Consider the following 18068-nt stretch of genomic DNA (forward strand, 5'->3'; position numbering starts at 1 on the left):
AGAAAAGGAGGGAACTTGACAGAAAAGACTGCTCTTATCAGTGTTTTTTTCCCCTAAATGACCCACAAGATTAGCCGTTAAAACAAGGCAAAACTAGAGACTTCTGGTTCAAACTGGCCCTCTGAAGCCAGAGCAGCGGTTGGATAACCATGAGTGGAAATGCATGATGAGACACACGTGAGGAGTCAAAAGAGATGCCGGCACGCAGTGGCTCGAATTTATTTTCACAGTTTCTTTTGGTTATTCTTAGAAGCCCTATTCTGTCAGATCGGAGAGGGTTTACGTACAGTATTGTGCGTTGTCTTCTTTTGCCTCCATTACAAATTGTAACCATGTTAATATAGCCAATCGAATGTTTAAAGGGGAAGTCAACCCAAAAACATTCTTTGCAAGAATATGTTCTATGGAGCCCCATTAGTCAAAATACGGCATTTTGATTAATATTACATTTGGGGAATATGAGTTAAGCAGTAAAATCCACCTGTTTTTGTACATCTCAGGGGTCGGCCATTTTGGCGCGTAGAACATATTATTGCAAAGAATTTTTGGGGGTTGACTTCCGGTTTAATATTTCAAAGTCAAGTCAGTCCCACTTAATTCATGCATGGAATCAATTCTAAAAGTATTTCCTATCATCGTGCTTAAGAGGGGACGTTTCTCTATTGATTTGGGTTTATGTCCGAGTTGACGTCTTCCCCTCCTTCAGTATAGCTCTCTTGTGTGAGGAATATGATCTCTTGCCAATGACTCCTGTCAAGATTCTTCCGGGAGAGCGTATTTCCTCAGGACATTAAATGGTGACAAATTATTCATTTTTGCCAGATTTTTTTTTTTACTGTCGCCTGCAGTTTTACATTTAGATTGGGAAAAGTATGACTGTAACATTTTTTCCCTCTCTGTGTCCGTAAAATCTTTAGAGGGTGAACATACTTTTGCAAAATGGAGAGTAAAAAACAGTGACGGTGGGGTAATGAACATGAGCACAATGGCAATGAAGAAAGGAGGAGTGGGAATCATAATATCTGACACATTGCAGAAAGGTGTAAAGAAACACAAACTCTCTCATCTCATTTTTTCATTTAGTAACTCTGAGTTCCTTGGTGTTCATCTTTAACTTGTATGGCATGCTGCACTTACCTTCAGGCATTGTTTGAAAAAGCAATACAGTGCCTCAGGCTGAGTGATGTCATTCCATGTGAATGTGTGTGTGTGTGTGTGTGATGGCAGCGAGTGGTTGCTGTCAGTGTGGGGGTTGGTGGGCTCCTCAACACGCTTGTGTCGGCCCGGTGCAGTTTGAAAGGGAGCATTGTTCAACAGGTCTCGCTCTGTTTGGATTTGCCGTCCAAATGTTTGCCGGCAGAAGAATGCAGATAGCAGGACATGTGGGGGTGCCGCAAAGGTGTTTCTCTTTCCAGCACACATGCGAGCATAACTCTCCAACTGCTTAAACACCTAATTTTATGGAAGTCCTCCTCCAGCATGAATTCCTTTAAGGATATTTGGCCATGTCTTTACAATTAGGTGAGGCTTTCCAATTATTCTCCCATAAGAAGTCAGCACTCATGTTTCTGTTTGCCCGAGTTTACCAGGAAATCTTTATACACAGCACTCAGGAAGTCCCGGAGATACTGTAATCGTTGAAATGAAATAGATGATCTAAAGATGTTTCCCATCTGCTTTCAAGACCTTTTACTTTGAACGCTTCTCGTGGCTTGTGTTTCCGCTGCAGCCTCTGACAATATCTGTGTCAGCTAAGTAGTGTGGCACCATACCAGTGCATGACATTGTAACCTACTAATTATTCAACAAAGAAGAGGAATGGAACACCACCATATAAGGACAACCATGGACTACTTCTCATATTTGTGTACTCTAAAGTCACTTTTCTACCAGGCCATAGAGTTCAAACAGTTGCGATCGATTAAATACTGATAAGGCTCGTATTTGGTTGAAATGAGGTTTAAGGGTCAGTTTTACTGTTGTGACAATAAACCCAACAAAAAAATCTACACACCTCAGCTCAAATGACAAACATACATACATATATATATGGATGTCTTTTTAGTTAGAAGTTTAAACTAAAAAGAACCTTCCCTCTGTCCAGAGCGGTCCCCTCACCGGCCCATTCTTCAAGCTGGCCTGCCCGCCAACACATCCGTCTATGTTGGAGAAGACGCCCGCTTTGTCTGCAAAGTGTACAGCGACGCTCAACCTCATATTCAGTGGCTGAAGCACATCACTCAGAACGGCAGTCGCTACGGTCCCGATGGGCACCCTTATGTCAAAGTGCTAAAGGTACGTCACCGCTTAAATTCTCCTGATCAAATTATTCTCGCTTTTTCTTCCCCGATGTCCGCAATAAACTGATGATGATGTTCTCTCCACAACTATAAATGTATATTAACAGGTCTTACAGTATTTCTTGTGGCTCCTGGCGTCCTCTTCTTCTCCTACTCGCGCATTTCAGAGACGCCATTGTCATGTTTGTATGATTCTGATGATGACCTTGTCCTGTCATAATGTGTGGATTTCAGAGTTCAGGCATTAACAGCTCCAACGCGGAGGTGCTCAACCTCACCAACGTGACGCCAGATGATGCTGGAGAGTATATCTGTAAAGTCTCCAATTATATAGGGGAAGCCAGCCAGTCTGGCTGGCTGACTGTCATCCCAGGTAACCCAAAGACCTGACTGGCCTTCCCTCCTCTCCTGGTGTGGTTTCCTGGGCTTCAACCCTGACCCGCTGTTTTGTGGCGGTCCTATTGGTGGTCTCTTGGTGATCCTGGGTCCTCACGACCGTCTCTCCCCTAATGCTACACCTTTGTGTTGCAGCTGCTGAGACTGGCTCAGCCTCGGAAGCATCGAACGGAGCTGCCTACCTAAACACTAAAATTGTCACAGCACACACATTTGTTTCTTATCTCTTGTCTTGTCTGCTGTGTCAATATGTAGTGTATGTAGCAGTTCTCTCCATGCTCTCTGTGTTTGTGTGTGCATGTGCCCGGTCTAATGTAGGCGTTAGACTGGCCCCTAGTTTTAGTGTCTTGGTATGGCTATGGGATGTCTTATCTGATTATTTATTTGCCTTTAATTTCACATGTTTTGGTGGTGTATTGGGTTCTTTGTTGCTCTTGTTTATTCCACACCCCCACCTGGTTTCATCCACCCCAACATCTTTGCTGTAGATGAGAACTCATCGTTGGAAACCATCCTCTTATTTCTTTCTTGGTGTTTTGGGTCTCATGTTTTTTTTCGCCTCTTTGTCTTTCTTTTGTCACCCTGCTATATCCAAACCCCTCCTTCCCCCTCGGCTCTTATCATCTCCCCTCTCCTTCTTCTTTTCCACCTCCTCCTTCTTCCTCTCTCCAGACCGCGGGTGTAAACACCACAGATAAGGAGATAGAAGTTCTCTACTTGCCCAATGTAACATTTGAACATGCTGGGGAGTATACGTGCTTGGCGGGTAATTCTATTGGGATCTCCTATCACACTGCTTGGTTGACGGTGCTTCCAGGTAAATACACCGTTTAACCGTCCTCTCCTTCCATTTCTTGCAACAGCACGGCCCAAGATATTTGGATTGTGTAGTTTCATTGGTCTCGAGAAGGCAAGTCCTCCCCCTGGAGTCGAAGACACATAGCTCAAATATTCAAATATTACTCAGATGAACTTGCATGGTCGTTACCCAAGATAGCGTCATGCAAGAGCAACAGGGGGCATATATTCTTTATTATGATCGGGACTGGAAAGCTGTTGAAAGCTCAAAGCAGATAAGAGGCTCGTTTGCAGACAAATTATTATAACTCGGGGACGGAAGTAGAGCTCCCAGAGCAGCTTGAGTGTCTCCAGACTCCAAAGGGAAGGGAGGATTGGTCTCCCACCTTCTTTTCTGTCACATCTCTCCTGCGCCTTGGAATAAGCATGTCAGTGCAATTTAGACAAATTTTTGTCAGTGCATGTCTCATTTATTTAATTTTTGACTCTGATAATTGGTGTCTGTTTGAGTCTTTATTTCTTCTTGAAATAAAGAGTGAAAGTTAAAGCTCAATTTATGCATGAAATCTGGCTTTACTTTCTGAATTATCAGAGCCCAATCCCAGCTCATAAAAATACAACTCTTGTATGTGTGGGCTGGGTTGTTTGTGTTTGTTGATCAACTCTTGTCGTTCACTGTTGCATTACAGGCCTGTTATGCATATCGGAGAATTGGATAAAAAAATATATATATACATATATATATCACAATTCCATCCAGAGTTGTAATTATACCATAACAAGCGCGTATTAAAGGCCCAGTGAAAAAAAAAAATAACAAGAAGCAATGCAATATGGGAATAGTCAAGTAAAAAAATATTTCAATAAAACGGTGTAATTGTATGAAAATAATACTCACCCAAAGTACATAATGAATGCTTATTATAAGTTAATGTAAAAATGTACACAATTGTATACAATTCCAACAAATCATGATAGAATAATTAACAATTCAATGTTTTGCCACTCCGACACCATGATCAGCAGTTTTCTCATGAAAGAACTGCAAGTACTACATTAACGTAATTTCTCTTTTCATCGTGGCCTCAGTATTCCTTCATAAGAGAATTACTCTCAACAGCATCCACCCATAGCCTCCTTCTTTGAATATGTTGCATGTTTTTGCACCCATGTGGATGGCAGGCAGGCTTCTTAATTGGCTTCATATGGCAAAAAAGCATGTTTATGCTTTTGAGGATTCATTCATTTTGGAGCAGTCCAACTTGAAGCACAAACCACAAAATCCACGAATTCATGTCTTGCACTCTTTTGTGTGTGAAGTTAAGTGAGGCATGTGTTCTTTTTTTCTTGGTGTGCTCACATGGTACACTCGGCATGCTGGTACCTGGAGAAGAGAGAATTTTTGTGAAAGTTGATGTTGATTACATTTACACATAAGTTATGCGAGAGCATCTGTGTCTGTTTTTGTCTGCGTTGATTTGAGTGATCTGTGAATGATCAGTACTTTTACTTTAATCAAAAATCTCTGTCTCACCGTCCCTCCTTTTTATTTGCATCAGCTGCAGAGAAAAACGTGGAGCCCCTTTCTCCCGACTATGTGGAGATCGCAATTTACTGCGCAGGTGTCTTCCTCATCGCCTGCATGGTGGGCATCGTGGTGGTGTGCCGCATGAGGAACACGGCCAAAAAGCCGGACTTTAGCAGCCAGCCTGCAGTTCACAAACTGAGCAAACAGATCCCTCTGCGCCGCCAGGTAACAGAAAGTAGATAAAGAGTTCTATGGCATCTAACACCTAGAGGAGCACAAGACACCATAACAAGACAAAAATACTGTTTGCTTTAAGAATAAAAAAAAATTAAAAAAATCATGCATGGTTGGTAAAATTTAAATACATATTAGAAATACACATTTAAAAACCTGTACTTCGAACCATGCATCTCCAAGCAAGTCAGCTCTGCTACAGTATGTCAATTTGTATGTTTGAGTCATGCTTTTCCTTCAAGTGAAATGAAAAGGTACATGCACCCTGCAGAGAGGCTGAATCCTGTGTCGAGGTAAGCTGAGTGGAGACAAAAAAAATGAAAAAATGAAAACAAGAAGCACGGACGGCTGCTTATCATGCATTCTTGGTGTTCACTTCTTCACTGCAATCGACAGAGATTAATATCTTTGAAGATAATATAGGAAGTTTTGAAATCTAGCCTATTAATATGCTGTACCTGAAAACATTGCTGATAATATCAATACAAGTACAAGGACCGAAGCGACTCCTCTAGCGATGTCCAAGAGCTTTGTCTGTCTCTTGAACTCAGATAGTGGTGATCAGCCAATCTTTTTGTACATGTAGGTGTCCGCTGACTCCAGCGCTTCCATGAACTCCAACACGCCACTCGTCCGCATCACCACGCGGCGGAGTTCTGCGCACGATGACCCGATCCCTGAGTACGACCTTCCCGAGGATCCGCGGTGGGAGTTTGCCAGAGACAGGTTAGCAGATTCCATCCCTGTCTAGTTTGTCTTAACACCAGTCAAATCTATTGCCTGTTTGACTTAATCACGGTGGATGTTGTGAGGTGACATTAACGAAGCGCAAATTGCTAACAGTATGCGTTCTTATCCCCGAAAATAAATGCAGCAGCAGGTTAGGGTTACGTATTGAAGAATTGTATTATGTGATGGCTGCATTTTAGTAAGCGCCCTTTTTTTTTTTTTTTTTTTACTGCATTCATCTTGGATGCGGGTCTTCGCGAGGACAAAAAAAGAGTTTAATTGGTGACTTCATTCCAACAGTATAATTGTATTTTGTGTTTTATTTTAAAAGACAAGCAAAAAAAAAAAAGCGACATTTTCCCCAGGTTGAATCAATGGTTGTGTATTTCTGTTTGGGCCCTTATACTGCTCTTGTCACCCAATGCCCTAGGGATCATGTTGGAATTGCAGAATGCTGAGGAATGCAAACATTTACAGCTTGTGCGGGGGGGGGAATAACATCAATTATGAGAGGCTGCATGGACAGAATGGCGGCCATTGAGTGTGGCGAGCGTGTGTAGACAGATAGGGGATTGTGTTACTGTGGCAGGCTGCACGCCTCAGGTCCCGGCCCTTACTCTGCCTGCAGTCAAAGTTTACATAGCCAAGTTGCTGAAATGTAGGGGTGCGGCCCGCACTTGTCAATCAAATGATGAATAAAGACAAAATCAGTCAAACAACCAAAACTATTGATGGCTAACAGTGTCAATGAAAAATCTTTATCGACTTTTTCGCCATCCATCCATGAATCCAACTCAAAGCTTACATGTATGAATTAAGCTTCACTATAAAAAAATGTAGTTTACATTTACAATATGGAATACTAAACAGAGGTAATTACATTTCCACGTAAAACTGTAGTGAGGAACGCCGGTGTGGCAGCACCTTGGCAGCAGTCCACCCGTCACAAGTTAATGTGTCTGGGCTGAGAGAGCTTGTGTAATGGCACAACTAAGTGCATATTAGCACATGCCAAAGCATGCTAAACAGTTTAGAAGTGAGTGCCTTCACTGGGCTTTATCAGATTTTTGCAATGTCCATGTTTCTACCAACTGGTTTTAAAGCAGTCAATGTGCCAATAATGCACTCGCCTTCATTATCTGATTGAAGCTAGAGCTGGTGGAAAAGATGATGATTAAAAAAAAAAAAAAGAGAGAAAAATTCAAAGTCCTAGAAAGTGTGATTGCTTCCCTCTTTACTCTCACGCACATCAATTTGAATCATGAGGAGTGAATTGGCACTTGAATCCATGGTGTTGGTTTTACTCTGCATTTCAGCTGCTAATCAGAAACCTATCTGTGTTTCATTGTGTGTGGCCGCAGGTTGACCTTGGGCAAACCACTCGGTGAGGGCTGCTTCGGCCAAGTTGTGATGGCAGAAGCTCTCGGCATTGATAAAGACAAACCCAAAGAGGCTTTAACTGTCGCTGTCAAGATGTTGAAAGGTAAGTTGGTCCTAAGCTATTCAGATTTTAGTTATAAACAGCTGACTTGGACCAAAAATCTGACTACAGTGTTGCCGAGTGCACCACTTGACCCTATGTGGGCAACGTAAGCACATTTTATACGTGATCTATGCTCCGGTGAGAGTTCAGTGCAGGGCGACGTGGAGCCCGAGGGAGTCATTATTATTTGTTATTGGTGGTTGTCGAATGACACCTATGGGGATGACGGGCGGGCTAGGTAAGGGTGAGGAGTGGTCACATAGCTGACCCCAGAGCAGCAGCTGGCTGCAACTCATTCAACACCCACACAAAGACGCGAGTCACGCCGCTGTTATTAATGAAAGCAGTGGTAGGACTGGGGTAGGATCAGGTAAAGCAGCAGACCAACCTCATCTATAGAAATGTGCCCTTTAGTTAATCTCATGACGCAGAGGAATTCAGGCAATGCCATTCTAGCTGCGTGGATCCAACCGCTTTCCTATGAAAAGTGATCTTGTGCAGCAGATAATGAATCCAGATTGAGCATCTTTAAGTCATTCTTTTCTCCTCCTCCTGGCACCGAAAAGGTGCTCCTGTAGTCTGCGCGAGGATCCCCCCTCAGTGTTGTAACTTTAGTCCACATTGTCTATCAGCTGCATTTAATCAAAGCACACTACAAAACAAGGTGCTGTCTGACGGGCTAACAATGAGCTCTGAGTTAAGGGTTAGAAGGAAGGCCGGACGTAGGCATGTTTGTTTTCCCTGTGCAACCTTCGATCATTCCTCTTTTGCTTTCAGATGACGCCACGGAAAAGGACCTGTCTGACCTGGTGTCAGAGATGGAAATGATGAAGATGATCGGTAAACATAAGAACATCATCAATTTGTTAGGGGCCTGCACACAGGATGGTAAGCAAAAGGATACAAAGTTTGTGTTCAGGACGCAAAGTTGTTTTTCTTTAGTGCACTGACAGCGGTTATTTAACAAGTAAATGCAATCATTCCTCCGATGCAGGCCCCCTGTATGTGATTGTTGAGTACGCCTCCAAAGGTAACCTGAGGGAGTACCTCCGAGCCCGCCGACCCCCTGGAATGGAGTACTCCTACGACATTGCCCGCGTCTCTGACGAACAGCTCACTTTCAAAGACCTGGTCTCTTGCACTTATCAAGTGGCACGGGGCATGGAGTACCTTGCATCCCAAAAGGTAAGATGTTTGCCGCAAACAAAAGACCATTTACTGGCTCCAGAAAATAGAATTTTTGGGGCCAGCGCTGTGTTGTATTGGTTTTGCTTCGGCCGGCACTTGTGAGTCACAGTGGGAGTTTTATCTTTTAAAAACATTGATGTCACCCCCGTGTCCATCCCCTTCATTGTGTCTCATCTCATGACAAAGGCCCCTCTGTGTGGAGGAATTGTATTTTTTTTCCCCCCTTCACAATAGTAGTGTAGCCATGTTGTCCAAAGACAGCCTCACGCTCCCGCTCACTGTTGGAATGCGACACTCTCACCCGTACACACACATTCTTGCACATGCGTGATCTACAGATCTGCGGCTGACCACGCGTGTGGCAAAGGAGGAATCCAAACTTTTCCGACATTCACAACAATTGCAGACTTTGTCGTGTGACGTTATTCAGAGCAGTGCTACCTGCGTGTGTCCTGGAGATTTCGAGTTCATTTATTTGTAGAGTGACGTCAATGTCTTATTCTTCTCTTGCCCTCATTTTTTCCACTTTGTGACCCCCTCCTTCCCTCCCCTCTCCCACTGCATTTCTCACTCTCTCCATCCTAGTGTATACACAGAGACCTGGCAGCCAGGAATGTCCTGGTCACAGAAAGCAACGTCATGAAGATCGCTGACTTCGGTTTGGCCCGCGATGTCCATAACATCGACTACTATAAAAAGACAACCAACGTGAGTCATCGACCTGCATGTTGCACACATGGCATTCTGCTCGTTGAGCGACGGGGGGAGTCTCTGGGGGTGCTACAAACTGTGATTTATTTACCCATCCTTCAAATTCACTCTCTTCCCTCATCTTTCTTTTTCACTCTTTTCTTGGATTTGTGTCTTGGCAGAAGTCGCAGGTTCCCAGGCAGCCTGTGAATGTCGGGATTCTGTAGACTGCCTTGTTTATCCCTCTCCCTCCTTTAGTTTCATAGGCACTTATACAATTAGCCAGAAAGAGACACACAGTGAGAGGAGGGGGGGGGCATAATTGACAACTCCATAGCGGTCCAGTGGTGTCTTTCTTTCCCACCGCAGAGCAGCCCGGTCCGCACGCCCTCATTTCGTATGCATGCTTGCCTTTTCATCCCATGCACAATCATGCGGAGAACAAGCTGTCAACAACAACAACACTATGCAGTGATGTTGAGAGTAATGATGATTATGACAATGGCAGCCGTGACAAGGAAGACGTTCGCTCATGTTACGTTTGGACAGAGCTGCCATTGTTGTGCTCTTTTGGTTTTATTTATGTTTATTTTCTCAAGGTGTCGGCATACATACATGATTTTTTTTCTGGTGTGTAATAATTCTGGTATGTAATGTTGTATTTATGAGTTCATCATTGACTCTTCTGCCGTCACATTTTCATTTTTTAATAAGTTTTAACAATAAACTTACTCTATTTCCTCTGCATGTGGGAAAGGAGAGCCACAGTTGCCGGTGCACTTTTCAGCCAATTATTAAACACATGGAGAATTGTTTACTGAATTCAGTATAATCCCGCATGTAGGGCTCATTTTATCATCTCATATTGACAGATTAAAGAGGTCAGGGGAGGTAGACCTATTTTGGGGAAACCTCTTCAACAGATGACATCACTACTGCATGTAAAAAAATTAACCGTCTGGGTGGCTGAATTGCTACAAACGTCGACTTTATGCTTCATGTTTCAAGTGGGTTACTCAAAACAACTTTACAGATTCCCGGCCGATGTCAGTTGTCTCCCGAGCGCTCTCTCCCGTTCCGTGCCAAGCGCATACTTGGCTTTTGATGACTTGGATGGTTGCATGTGTACGGATGAGTGTTCATACTGCAGACACATTGCATACGGATCAGGATTTATATCTACATATTAAAGGCCCAGTTCAGATTTGAAAAATCTGAATTTTACTCTTCACACTGCATGAGGAAATTCAATGTGCCACACGTGGGCAAAAAAAAAATAATGGAATCTAGCTGCAGTGTGAATGTAGTTTAAGTGGGTGTTAAGTTTAAAACGTGTCGGAGAGGTCAATCTATATTAAAAAGTATTTTTTACTTTGTCTTTCTATATCATGGATTTTAACGATATTCTAGGTGGGTCTGGATAACTGGGGGTTCACGAGATCTGCTTTTGCAAAGGCTCATTCAGATGTTCACCTAACTAAGCACACGAGTGTCCAAGTCATCAAACCAATATTGATTGTGGCTGGCTGCTTAGCTTTGCTTTCCAGTCAGTGCTTTAATAGCACAAAGAGAGATACCGCGCATTATCCAAGGCCTGTTCATCATCTCTATTGCTCACTCATCCTCCCGCCTCTCTTCGCGTAACAATTCCCAGCGGAGATAAACGTAAAAAATGCTGATCAGGCCAGAACTGAAAGTTTTGATTGACTTTTCACTTTTGTCTGTCTCCAGGGTCGTCTTCCTGTAAAGTGGATGGCTCCCGAAGCGCTTTTTGACCGGGTCTACACTCACCAGAGTGATGTGTAAGTAATTTCTGTCAATAAAATTTGCCTAACCACTCTCATACAATAATGATATTCATAGTATCTGTACTTTCCACAGTCATGCACACAATTGCTTGGGCAGCTGCAGGGTTATAAATGGAAGTTAGTGTAAGGTGTTTGGTGGGTGGAGAGCTTGCTTGCCGATAGGGGGCCAACGCTGGCCGGTTTGTGGCAAAAGTGAGGATTTCACGCTAGACTTGCAGCCAATGCTGTGTTACTAATCTGAGCAGCTTCAAAGGGTCCTGGAAGGAGCCCAGAACCCACCAGTACCTACTCCCCCACTGATTCACATTTTGCTTGTCCGTCCCAACTCAGAAGTCTTCCCCTCTTTTTGGGCCCCCATATTCGTCTAAGAGCGACAAAAGCTGCAGCCCTGCATCCCACTCCTTTTCCTGCTCGAGCCCCCTGTCTTCCCCGCACTTTGAACATGGGGGCTCATCGTTTTGAAGATGCTCTAAATAATCCCTCCCACCATCTTTCACCCCCCTGCACCAATCTTATTTCCATTCATCTGGTATGTGAATTGCTGACCCGTCGCGCGCTCCTTTTTTTTCTTTTTTTTTTTTTAAGTGCAAGAACACTCATTCTAAAAAGAGAACAAAGGGAGAGCATAACTCTCCCTTCTTGGTGTTTGAGTCGTATGCAACCTGACAGCGTCGTTTGAAGTTTCTGCTCCAGACGCAGGCGGCAGAGGGTGTATGTGGCAATTAGGTAAATGCCTTGCAAGATGACCTCTCCGAAAAAGAGATTTTGCATCCAACATGCATTTGTGTGTCTTTGAGAAATGCACCAGTAGCAGTCTCAACATGGAGCAGTTCCAGTTAGCTTTTGGAGTAAAATGACCTCCTTTCAGTCCACATCTGAAAGTCTTTATGTACGTGCATGTGTGCGTCTGTAAATAATATCTGCATGTACACACGATGCCAGTCATGTTCCACAGAGCAGCACCGATCAATCATAACAGGAGAGTGGGCGGGAGTGCGGGCAGTCCTCTTTGTTCGCTCTCAGCTAATTACATTTCATCACTCACTTTTAGTAATTGTTTGTTCCATCACAACATTATGAAAGGAAGAGGGCTGTTTAGGAAGTGTGTGTGTGTGAGTGTGTGAGTGCTGTTTAATTTAACACTAACAGTGCACAGGCAATCCCCAAATGACATCAGATTAAATGAATACATGAATTACAATGGAAGTTGTCCCTTGTTGATGTAGTATGGTGCAGCTCATTGCCAGAAAGATGGCATCATGGTCTCAGTCCTTGTCGAGGGGGAGATTGAATCAGATTCGAACCAGATTTTTGCAGGTCATCAGGCTCCCGAGATCTTCTGACGTTATTGACTTGTTTGCTCACATCTGTATTCATTCTTACCTTTTTCAAAATCATAAAATTTCCTGCAGAGCACAAAAGCGTGAACTGTTCTAGTGTAGTGCAGTTGCACAACTTTATTGAGCCAACACACGTATTTTACATTTGAAGAATCTCATAAAATCAATCAATCAATCAAATTTTATTTATAGAGCACTTTTCATACGTAAAATGCAACTCAAAGTGCTGTACAATAAAAACATCCAAATTACAACAAAAAAACTAAAACCCATTCCACCCACTCAACATAAACACAAGACACATCCACATACACGCCTGAACTCGCATACACACAGAACACTCGCATTCACACAACTTAATAAACCATCTTAGAAGAAAGACATGGCAAGGCACAGAGAAACCATATGAGAAAATGTACCCAGGGTAGGTCATCCGCGCTGAGATGGCTGACGGCCCACGGCCACAGGGAGCTCCGCCAACGCACAGACCCCTGTCCCAGACTGACCGGGGTAGACCCTACACATAGTGCAGAGGGCCCCGGTCCGCCGGGCCTAAGGAGCCTCCGGGATGAAATGCCACCAAACAAAACAATTCGTTAAAAACCATAGCATTTGAATGCTCTGCCTGTCACTATATGTCACTGGCATATATACAGCTACATTATTTTGAATTACCAGTCCATTGATTCATTTGGCCGTGTTTTCTGGAATACATGAAAGGTGAAGTAAAAGGTCACATGTTGGTGCGTATGCTTGTTTGTTGAGTCAAGGATGGGCGCACATGGACACGACCGTGTGGGGAAGAGGGGGTGACACAGTGCTGAGAGGCATTTACAAAGTAGTCCAGAAAGGAGAGACGAGTGTGTCAACAAGCGAGACCAGCATGAACATGGCACTGCTTGTGTAAACAGATGGAAGAAACTGATATACCAGCCGTCCCACTGCTTTCTTGATTCAAGCACCTTGCCAAATACATCTGCGTTTGTAAGCGTACCTTAGTCGTATGGCGCAGCATTGAAAAAGTGATCTGATGTGGCTCCAGTCTGTCTAAACTTGACCCGCATCAAAAACCGAATCATAGAATTCTTGAGATTTACAACAGGGAAGTAATTAATAGTTAATCAAACGGTCAATTGGCCTTTCCTCATTTCTCTGCCGTTTGGGTGGCCCGGTTTGTTTTTGTGTGGAGCGACACGACAATGCTAGCCTGTGTAATTTTCACAACGGGCACAAAAGCCATTGTTGGGATCAGGGCCGGAGTGGCACTGGGAGTGGGTTGGTGTCACAAGATGAAGGGCGGCATTGACACTAGAAACATGCATATGTGACCCGATCTAAATGGGAAGAAAACATGAAGTTAAGTAAGTAAGACTTTAGGTGTTCTGACATTTTTGTCCTTTCATACCGAATATGGGTGTCAAACTCAAAGCTGGTGGCCTGATCTGGCCCATCAAGTGTCTACTTTTATGTCTTAAAAATCAAATCACTTTCGTGTACATTGATATGATTTATAAAGTCATAACAGTCCCATGAGGGAAACCCCAACAACATAAACCAGCTGATTCTAGAATAATGTGTTGGATGAGAGTCGTTGAGGTCAAGGCTTTTGTTCCACATTGCCACAACACTTAAAGTGAATCTGCCGTTGTTTATTGTGCCTGTGTTGTTTTCCCTTCACAGGTGGTCATTTGGGGTGCTTATGTGGGAGATCTTCACCCTCGGGGGCTCACCATACCCTGGCATCCCTGTGGAAGAGCTCTTCAAGCTGCTCAAAGAGGGCCATCGCATGGACAAGCCTGGCAACTGCACCAATGAGCTGTAAGCGTCGTTGATATGTTCCAATAGAAACGAGCACATCGGCCCTCTTATGGTGCCTCATCAGACCCATGACTTGGGGCCTAGTCTGTCTCCTCGGTCCATTCTGTCACTGTCCTCCGTTGCGCAGCTGACACGAGCTGCTATCACTGTCTGTCTTTCACGGAGAGCACAATGACACTTTGTAGGCTTTGTACGTTAAACTGGAAAGCAAATGACATGGCAGGGTACAGAAATCATATATGAAAGTTTCAGCAGCCTTTTTACTCTATGAACATTGGTTGTTGACAGCCCGGTCTCAGATTTTTAAACTGAGGGCGAGGTAATAAAAGAATGATGACCACCTTTACCTGCTTTGTTGAATACACCAACGTTGACTTTGTGTCTTTCTCTCTCTCAGCTATATGATGATGAAAGACTGCTGGCACGCCATCTCATCCCATAGACCGACCTTCAAGCAGCTTGTCGAGGACCTGGATCGCATTCTCACACTCAGCACCAATGAGGTTAGTGCAGCCTCCGTGGTCTTCCACAAAGTTCCGGGAAGAATTCAGGGTGGTTTGAAACCGTACTGCGCTAATGTTATGCTTTCCTGGCAAATGGAAGTCGACCTTTTGTGAAAATAAAATGGAATAATATGATACATTCCTACACAGCGTAACATGAGTTTTGATCCAAGCCAAACCATACTCTCGCCAGTGCATGCAAAGTTCAACAGAACAGTTTCTGCAAGCTTGATCCAGGTTGTGGGTACAAAGTATTAATCAAGACCCTCCACTAACATACCCATAAAAACATAAATAAATAAAAAAATAAAACGCGCCAAGGCCAACACGGTACCGTAAATTTGACTGTTCATTGGGACCATGCTCCCTATAGCGAAGTCCATTCCCCTCCCCGTCTTTTGTGGTATCTGCTAGCCGAGCAGAGGAGATGGAAAGCTGTCAAAACTAATCTCTGCTCTGGAACTCCATGAATTGAAGCCAAAAAAGCCCAACTTTCATTTTGAACTTTTGAAATGTAATAAACCCCCCACCCACTCTTCTCTCTGCCCTAAACCATTGGCAGATGTGGAGGTCTTTAGGAATGCGAGCCTTCTCTTTTTCTAGCTGAGAAAATGGAAGCCAGTGCTCTTTTCTAGAAAACCACAATAAGTCATTTCTCTCACAAGCAGACCCAGAAACTGTCGTCAAAAACCAGGCGCAAGAAAGAACGGAACACACAAGCTATTCACAGCTCATTTCTTTTGTAGCTCTCTTTTCCAATAAAATTTGATCTGATCTTTTGTTGAGATTATTTTAGCACAAAATATTCATGCATCATCAAACATGCACAACATAAATGCAATAAGGTGTCATTTCCATCTTGGCTATTGCATTGTATTTGCAATAGGTCTTAAAAACACATTGATAGGGATGAAGCACAGTAGTCAGATTATACCAAGGTCACTATTCTACTGACATTATTGCATCAAAATCTCAAATTAAATCAGAATCTGATCAGAAAGACATCTTGAGCTTTTTGACCAGTGCCATACAAGCATGCACAAAAAGGAGTCTTAAACTGGTCCAGCCAACATTCGCCCCAATTTACGAGCTTTCTCTAGGCCACACCCCTTCAAGGTAAACATCCAGCTCATAAATACTACAGTAAATTCACAACTTTCTTTACATTTCATCTCATCATGTTTTTATAAAAATACATTGCTATATTACAAAACTGCCTATTATTGCCCTTTTGATTTTTTTTTTGTAAAATACCAACATCCCAACCTTTTTTATCTCTGTTTATTTCAGGAGTATCTGGACCTGTGTACCCCCACAGAGCAGTATTCTCCAATCTTCCCGGACACTCGCAGCTCCTGCTCGTCCGGCGATGACTCGGTGTTCTCACACGAGCCCTTACCGGATGAGCCGTGTCTCCCCAAGTATCAGCATATCAATGGCAACGTCAAAACATGAGCTTCGCCCTGTACTCTTTCCTGAGAACCCAAATCACACTTTGCAAAGTCTCCTGCCCTGAAATCCTCCCAGTTTCCGTTTTTGGCCACCTTCTGGCTTCCAGCTGTCTTATGGACCCCATCGGGACCTGGCTGGCAGAAGCGCTGTTGCACTGCCATTTGCATGCACTACATTCTACATGCCCTCGTGTCTTAAGAAGAGGATAAGGGGCCTGACCCAAGCTGAGCTTTTTTTTTTTTTTTAGAATGGATGAACTGACATTCTCAAGGGTCCTTATCTCTTGTTTTTTTTCATATTAACAGAGACTTTTTTTTATATATATTTACTGTATATCAGTTTGTACACAAAAAGGTTTGGAATGTCCAATGTTTGGAGACCTCATTCCAGTGGCTGGCATTTTTTTCTCAGACTTTTATCTGCTCTTGGAGGAATGTATGGACCAATATGAACTTAAAGAAGAGGAGTAAAAATAGGAAAAAGGACTAAAAGACAAAGCTTTGACTAACAAAACCGAGGAAGAGGGAGAGCGCACGTACAAATTGCTTTCCTGTTTATTTTGTAATATTGATGCCTTTCTTTTTCACTTCCCTCCCCCAATTATTCTAGAGAAAAAAATACACTATAATGTGTAGTTTTGGGTAAATTTGTAAATATCTTCAAATATGTATAAATATATATTATATATTTACAATGAATTATTTTTTTTGTATGGACTCAAAAATAAAAAGGTACTTACCCCTCCTTACACCACTCACCCTTCACCCAGCTTGGAGTAGAAGCCAGGTTTGCACACAGCTTCTACTCACATAACACACACACACCCCCACCCACACACACACACACGTACACGAACCGAAAAACCTGTCTCACACTCACTCAGTAACACATGGTTAAGTATTGGCTTTCAGGGACTGAGGTAGCATGTTAATTTATTGACTTGTGATGTTTGTATTAATGAGTAAGTCTGGAGAAAGAACAAAATCGATATGATGTTATTAATAATGAAGATAATATCTAAGTAATCCTTGAATTGTATGGTAATTTAAAAAATGATCTCTCTGCAGTAATGGAAAATGGCTTATTTTTAGCGGGTTTGACAGAACCATGTTTTCTAAGTTTTATATATGAATGTGAATATTAAGTTAAAATTTGGGGAAATTTGTATATTTTATAGCAAGCTAATTCTTTTCTGATGTCAACCTTGATGGTATTCTCGATTCAGACCTTTTAACCTTTCTTAGCTTTACTTTAGAAAGCGAAGGTTTTCTGCATTGAGTGCTGCTCCACTAATTATCCGCTGCCTCTTTTAGATTAAACCTAGAACCCAAACTTAACTTGCCAATCGAACACTTAAAGCGTATGAAATCAGTGTGGTTTTATTTTCTACTGGACCAACATTAAGCTGTTCGATTGCAGATGTACCAGTCACATTTGCAAATAAATCATTAAAACCACATTTGTTTTTGGTTGTGAATTTGTTGTTTTGTACCACTAATAGCTGATGGGTCTATTCAAGTATTTTATTTTTTAAATTTAGTTAGAAAATGGGTGGAGAGGAATTATGTCTAAAATTAAAAAATACATAAATAATGTGAATTATTATAATAGTGGTAATGATAATAACAGTAGTATATATAATATTTGTAATAAAATATAATTATTATCATTTTTAGTTTAGGGATACAAAATTATAATTGCTATTAATAAAGAGTTTTTTTGCATTTTCAATTATATTTTAGCATTAATAATATAATTAAATCACAGAAACAAAAAATGATTCTTTGGCCTTGACTAATGA

General features: G+C 42.5%; 1 protein-coding gene across 6 annotated transcripts in view; it reads left to right on the forward strand.

The window, feature by feature from the left end:
* fgfr2 (fibroblast growth factor receptor 2) overlaps positions 1 to 17726 on the forward strand; it is a 33932-nt gene extending 16206 nt beyond the window's left edge. For 3 of the 6 annotated variants that reach the window (XM_088304041.1, XM_088304042.1, XM_088304037.1), the window contains 12 exons: positions 2105 to 2295; positions 3369 to 3513; positions 5054 to 5253; positions 5843 to 5982; positions 7347 to 7468; positions 8246 to 8356; positions 8463 to 8653; positions 9242 to 9364; positions 11078 to 11148; positions 14175 to 14312; positions 14710 to 14815; positions 16106 to 17726. In XM_088304041.1, the coding sequence (XP_088160167.1) occupies positions 2105 to 2295; positions 3369 to 3513; positions 5054 to 5253; positions 5843 to 5982; positions 7347 to 7468; positions 8246 to 8356; positions 8463 to 8653; positions 9242 to 9364; positions 11078 to 11148; positions 14175 to 14312; positions 14710 to 14815; positions 16106 to 16270 (1703 nt within the window). In that variant the 3' untranslated portion in view covers positions 16271 to 17726. Of the gene's footprint in view, positions 1 to 2104; positions 2296 to 2534; positions 2674 to 3368; positions 3514 to 5053; positions 5254 to 5842; positions 5983 to 7346; positions 7469 to 8245; positions 8357 to 8462; positions 8654 to 9241; positions 9365 to 11077; positions 11149 to 14174; positions 14313 to 14709; positions 14816 to 16105 lie in introns of all 6 variants that reach the window. The other 3 variants (XM_088304039.1, XM_088304040.1, XM_088304038.1) reach the window with 3 other exon arrangements.
* The last annotated feature ends 342 nt before the right edge of the window (positions 17727 to 18068 follow it).

The sequence above is a fragment of the Idiotropiscis lumnitzeri genome, chromosome 9 (assembly GCF_059441095.1).
Source record: "Idiotropiscis lumnitzeri isolate Australia: NSW breed Sydney's pygmy pipehorse chromosome 9, RoL_Ilum_1.0, whole genome shotgun sequence".
NCBI lineage: Eukaryota > Metazoa > Chordata > Actinopteri > Syngnathiformes > Syngnathidae > Idiotropiscis > Idiotropiscis lumnitzeri.